This window comes from Triticum aestivum, chromosome 6B (assembly GCF_018294505.1).
Source record: "Triticum aestivum cultivar Chinese Spring chromosome 6B, IWGSC CS RefSeq v2.1, whole genome shotgun sequence".
Lineage (NCBI taxonomy): Eukaryota > Viridiplantae > Streptophyta > Magnoliopsida > Poales > Poaceae > Triticum > Triticum aestivum.
In genome coordinates this window covers 681,556,085-681,562,430 of record NC_057810.1, presented here as the reverse complement: position 1 = coordinate 681,562,430, position 6,346 = coordinate 681,556,085, and the positions used below count along the sequence as shown (strand labels likewise).

At 51.4% G+C, this 6,346-nt stretch overlaps 1 protein-coding gene across 1 annotated transcript; it reads left to right on the top strand.

Annotated features, from left to right (window-relative positions):
• The first annotated feature begins 2,525 nt into the window (after positions 1-2,525).
• Positions 2,526-6,078, top strand: LOC123134833 (uncharacterized). The gene is made up of 2 exons (XM_044553995.1): positions 2,526-3,594; positions 3,715-6,078. The coding sequence occupies exons 1-2, from the start codon at positions 2,570-2,572 to the stop codon at positions 5,225-5,227; spliced, it is 2,538 nt and encodes an 845-aa protein (XP_044409930.1). The 5' UTR covers positions 2,526-2,569; the 3' UTR covers positions 5,228-6,078.
• The last annotated feature ends 268 nt before the right edge of the window (positions 6,079-6,346 follow it).

The window sequence follows — 6,346 nt, the reverse complement described above, 5'->3', positions numbered from 1 at the left end:
CTCACAAAAAAGATCAGAAGGAGTCGGTGTTGGCGGAGATGCCGCCGGATCGTCGTCGTCTCCGTCCGCCTCGTCCTCTTCAGATCCGGCTAGCGCCCAAAACCGGCCGCCAACCCGCGGACGAGCCATGTGGATATCATCCCTGCATGTCTTCATGTCTGATAATGTGCTAAATGAAAATCTCACCCGACAAGCCGCCTGTGTGTCCCGTCTGCTCCACCGCACTCCACTGCACGCAAGTCCCCAGCGGCGCCGGCTCACCACAAGGACATCAACACCACCATGTGAGCACACCTTTCTCCTCATCATCAGACCGGTCCCCAGCAATGCTCACACTCCGGCCTCTCTCATATGCCATTACTGGCCTGAAGTGAATCCTCAATGGCGCAACAACGAGGAAACAACCAGGAAGGAGAGGTTGAGAGAAGAATCGAAATGATAGGCGGCGGAGGGGAAGGATCCCGACGAGAACGAAGGAGGCGATGGCTTTTTTTGGCGGTGTGCCGTGTGCTCACTCTCACTCAGCCCACTAGGCCACTAGACAGCACAGCACACACGTTAGCTTCTGTTGGGCCGGACCAGAAGCGGCCATTTCTACCGACGTCGACGTAGCGGGCCTCGTTCCACATGAAAACATCACAACAGGCCCAAACTGTGTTGTTTTAGATTGAGAATCGATCGGCCGAGGAGATTGTTTGCGTTACTTGTTACCCTCTGGTTGATATGGTGGGCAAGGAGGAAAGTCATTCATGAGGAGCAGTTTCAGTCACCTCTAACTACTTTTTCTTTCATAAAAGGGTATCTACAGGACATACATGAGGCCGAGCTAGTCCATCTCCGGCCTGCAGTCCAACATCCGAGAATGCATGTACGTCATCGGGCCACATGGAGACCACCTGCAGCGGGTTCAATTAAAATTCATGTTGACGCTGCGGTCGGGAGGCACGGTGATAGGGGGGCCTTTGCTGCTATTTGCCGAGATGATTCAGGTAACTTTTTGGGTGCGTCGGCGGTTTCTGTTGCTGAACTCATTTTACCGGAGGTTCTGGAGGCCATGGCAGCAAATGAGGCTCTTTCTCTAGCAAAGGATCTTGCCTGCACTCGGATTGTGGTGGCTACTGATTGTCTGAATACAGTGATCCACCTCAAGTCTGATTATTTGGGAGCTTCTAAAGCAATCATCTTTGAGCTGAGGAAGAGTTTGAAGGATTTTGCTTCGGCCGATGATTTGCACGAGAAAAGAGACTCAAATTTAGAAGCACATTCCTTAGCTAAAGCTGCTATTTCTTTACCTTTTGGTAGACATGTTTGGCTGGCTGTGAAGCCAAACTTAATCTGTATCCCTGACAATATTCTGAGTTAATCCACTGGGTACGGATTCTCAAAAAAAAAGGAGATTGTTTGCAGAGGGCGCTCACCCGGTGCAATTTCATGACGAATTTCATTGACGTACTGGACATTAGCAAACATCACGTCACAGCTGGCTCTCTCGGTTGCAAATAGTTTTTCCTAGTACGTACTAGATAAAAAAAAACTACATTCAACTATGACGCTCCTCACGATGTTTTGGAAGAACTAAAACTGCTTCACTAGTTTACTTGACCGAAGGAGACTTGCTTGCTTGCGGAGCTGGATCCTCTAACATTGAGAAGTAAAATCACGGTGATACAGTGTCAGCCTAGTGCAAAATGGAGAAGGGAAGTTAGAGACTGTTAGTAGGTAGTTAGTAGATAGTTTACTGTTGGTATTTTACTATAGATATAAATAATTTAAAATTAATTTTATTTCACCATCAATTTGTTTGTAAGTAATTAATATAAATGTACACAGTATATCATCAATTTGCAAATTAAATTAAGTCATTTTGATCATAATTATATGGATAAAAAGAAGGAAAGTTAGGGTATTGTAGCTTCTCTAATTTTTCTTACGATCGGGTTCCGCTTGTTGCTGCTTCCCTTCTCCGATGACCTGAATCCGTTCACATGGACATCGGGGAGAGCAAGCAGTACAATACTCCACTCTGTCAGACCTTAAAATAGGATATGCAGGGCGCAGAGAGACTTGGCAGCTTTCTCCAGACTACGACTCGCGCCAGGTTAAGTCTTTCCATAACATAATATAATCACTCTCCCTTTCTAACCTGTCGCTGCTATGACATTCGCCATTCTGCATCATCACAATAGCCAGAAAAGAAGAGGGAAATGCACTTGCCGAGTGTCCCTCCGGTGCGGCCGGCCTCCGGCCACCGGCCATCGGCCATCGGCAGCTACGCCGCAGCCCGGCGACGGCCAGAAGAAGACCTGGCTGCTTCCCTTCACCGACGACCCTGACTCCGCACCTTCACACACGTCGGAGTTGCTGTTAAAAATAGAACAGTGATAGTAAAATACTGGTGCTCCCTCAGGCTTTGAATATGCAGGGCGCACACCGCACAGGCTGGCACCTCCTCCCCCGACGACGCGCGCCGAGTCAAGTAAGTCGTCTTATTACCCCCATATGATCTCTGCATCACAGTATTAAGAAAGAGCAAGCTCACTTGTTGAGAGTTGAGAGTTGAGAGATCGGAATGGCCGACGACGCGCCGCTCGTGCAGCCATGGGAGTACAGCCTGCGGAAGTACCTCCTGCTGCTGGCCACCCTGGTGATCACCGTCACGTACGCTGCCGGCTTGAACCCGCCCGGAGGCGTCTGGCAGGTCATCCACGAGGGCAAACTCGCCGGCGATCCTATCATCCGCCAAATCCACTACCGCCGCTACCTCGCCTTCTTCTACTGCAACGCCGCGGCATTTGCCGCGTCCCTCGTGGTCATCGTCCTCATCCTCATCCTCGCCGTCCAGCACGACAAGGAGAAGGAGAAGAAGAAGAAGGACGCCGTCCAGGTCGTCCTGCCACTGCGGGGCTTCATGATTCTGGACGTGCTCAGCCTCATGGGCGCCTACGGCGCCGGCACCTTCCGGGACAAGAGCTCCACCGTCTACTTCGCGGTGCTTGTGGCCACCGTCTTCCTCTACATCGTCGTCGTCAAGTTGCTGGACTGGTGGTCAGGCAAGCACTCCGACTCATCCGGCTCCGGCGTTTTGTCCCAGAACGAGAAGGCCCTCAAGGAACTGAAAGAGAAAGACCAAGAACGGCTCCGCAAGATCCTGATGCTCCTGGCGACTTTCGCTGCGAGCATCACCTATGTTGCCGGGCTGAACGCTCCGGGTGGCTTCTGGGACAGCACCGGCGGCAGCCACCGCCCGGGCGATGCGATTCTCAACGACCACCACAACCTGCGCATGAGGGTGTTTTTACACTGCAACACCACGGCGTTCGTGGCGTCCCTGCTCATCACCATGCTGCTCATTGTCGACAGCAAGAAGCTCCCTGCTCGATCTTTCGTGCTCTACGTGTGCATCGTCGTCGCGCTTGTCGGCCTCGTCGGCGCATATGCGGCTGGCAGCTGCAGGGACACTGGTACCACCGCCATAGTGGTCAGCCTGGCCGGCGTCGTGCTGGCATTGGCATGCATCCTACTCCGCACTTTACCGTCAGAATCCTTGTCTTGTTGTTCCTGTAGAACAAGACAAACTGATGCAACTCAGCACAGGTACGAAACTGAACTGAAAATCCTCTTCTTCCTTTCCCCTGTTAGCAGATACACTGTTTCTTTCTTTCTCTGCAACTCAACTGAGCTCTGTTTCTTTTTCTCTGCAATGTATGAATGCAGTTCTAAGGAGCTTCTGGACAAAGCTCGCTCTCTTGTTCTACTCCTCGCAACTCTTGCCGCCACCATCACCTACACGGCAGGGTTGGACCCGCCAGGTGGCCTTTGGCAGGAAAACGGCGATGGGCACATGGCCGGCGACCCCATCCTCCTCACGACCAACGCTAGGAGGTACAAGGCCTTCTTCTACTGCAACTCGGTTGCGTTCGTGACCTCCTTGGTGGCCATCATCCTGGTCCAGGAGGAGAATCTGGTCAAGCACCACGTGCTAGAGGCAGCCATGATACTCGACCTATTTGGCCTCATTGGCGCGTATGCTGCCGGGAGCTGCCGGGACGTGAGCACCTCCATCTATGCCATGGCCTTGGCAGGTGCTATCTTGGTCTATGTGGTGATCCATGTCGTCTTCTTCACGCTGGACTACAAGGTTACGGAAAACAACGACCAAAAAGATCGTTTGCTGGAGAAGAGGCGCAAACGGTTTCTCCTCTTCGCGATCTTGGCAGCAACCATCACCTACCAAGCCGGCCTCACCCCTCCTGGCGGCTTCTTGCTCCAGGACGATGAGCTCGGGCACCGTGCTGGTGACCCGGTCCTCTTGTACAACTACCCAGGCCGCTACAACGCCTTTTTCTACTCCAACTCGGTGAGCTTTATGCTGTCCATCGCCCTCATCATCCTCTTGGTGAACCCTAATCTGTACAGGCCAGCCATACGGAGCAATGCACTATCTGTTTGTACGGCTGTGGGGTTATTTTGTTTGATGGTAGCCTACGCCGCGGGAAGCACGCAACACCTCAAGACGTCCATCTACATCTTCGCGTTGGTGGTCGTGGTCCTCTTCGTTGCAGTTGTAGTGCTGCTAGTATTTTTACTGAAGGGGCCGAACATAAATAGCAACAATTCAGCACCCAAAACAAAGGACGAAGAAGAGAAGGAAGATGGCAACAATTCGGCACCCAAAGAACAAGACGAAGAAGAAGGGAAGAAGGAAGAAAAAGGGAAGAAGGTAGAAGAAAAGAACGGGGGTGAAGAAAGGAAGAAGCACGAGATGCGCAAGTACCTGATGCTGCTAGGCATTCTGGTGGCGAGCGTAGCCTACCAGGCCGGCCTGAAACCGCCAGGTGGAGCATGGCAGAGCAGTGGCAACGGGTACGAGGCAGGCGACCCAGTGATGCACAACAACAGGAGGCCCCGGTACCTCGCATTCTTCTACAGCAACTCCATTTCCTTCATGTCTTCCATAGTTGTCATCATCATTTTGCTATGGCAATGGCTGCAAAAGAAGGCGAAAGGAGAATGGGAGGAACAGTCGCTGAGGGTGATGAACTGGACGATCCGACTGGATTTGATTGCTCTCCTAGTAGCCTATGCAGCCGGCTCCAACAGGGGGTGGAAGACGTCTGTTTATGTCACCATGCTCATCATTGCTGTGCTGGGCTACTTTGCAATCCATATGACGCTGGCACGTATTGTTTGTAACCGTAAGAAATCCAAAGAGAGACCTGCAGCGTGAAGCCCCAAGACATATCTGCAGCGCCGCTATACTATGTGAGAGCAATTGCTCATCTGGGCTGTGACCTATTTATTTCATCCTGTATTTAGATCTCCAATCAGCTTACCGCTAGCTCTGCTTCCTTGCCCAAGGGCTTGACAAAAAGCTTCCCTCCTTTTAGATTCCTGCTCTAGTTGATGTAATCGGATGAATAACCTGCATCTACGTCGAGCATGCTTACATTGTTTGTCGACTTACTGAGCAAGTGTGTGCATCTTAATCGAATGAATATGCATGGCAGGTGACGTTTTCCTGACCCTATGTGCACTTTACGTTTCATAAGAACTTGAAGCATTTGTTACTACTTAGGAAACATATGTCACTTGGTATAATCCTGATAATTAGTAATCAATGATGGATAGGAAACATACCTTTGAATCCAAGGGGCTATGGGACGCCAGCTGCGTGATCTCCCTCCCTAGTGGGGCAATTCACCGAACACCTGCAGGGCGCCCTATCCCCGCATGCAGATGGCAACTGAGACGACCAAGCCGCCATTACCGTGGGTCGATAGATACGTAAGCTAGCATCAGAGGATGGAGCCAATTTGGCCGGAGAGGATTCCTCGAGCGTGGGTCGCCTCGATCGGAATGCAGTTGCTCGAGGCGTGAATGCAGGTGCGGCTCGAATCCAGCTGGCTTAGCAGCAGTCGTTCCTTGTGATCTTCTGCACTATGGGCAGATTGCCCAGGTGCAGGTCGGGGCGGGCGGTCGCCGTTGCCGGCGATCCCCTGAGAGAAGGAGCGGCGCCTTGGCTCCTGGCTCGCCTCCCGCGCTGCTGCGTCTCGTGCGAACAGTGGCATTCAGAAACGAACCGCGGACACCGGCAGCCTGGGCGGTAGTAGTTCATCTTCTTTCACCATTAAATTATCCAAACTGAAGCAACAAAATGTTTTTTTTAAGATAAGAACGGACTCTACATCGATTAATAATGGGAGGCACAAACATACAATGTACAGTAGTAGTACAAGTACATAGTGTAGCAGATTTTGTGACATGGCTATATGCATGCGGCCGTCGGGTATTTTGTGACACGGCTATAGACTAAAAACTTCTTACTTTCTTGGTATTTTGAGATTTA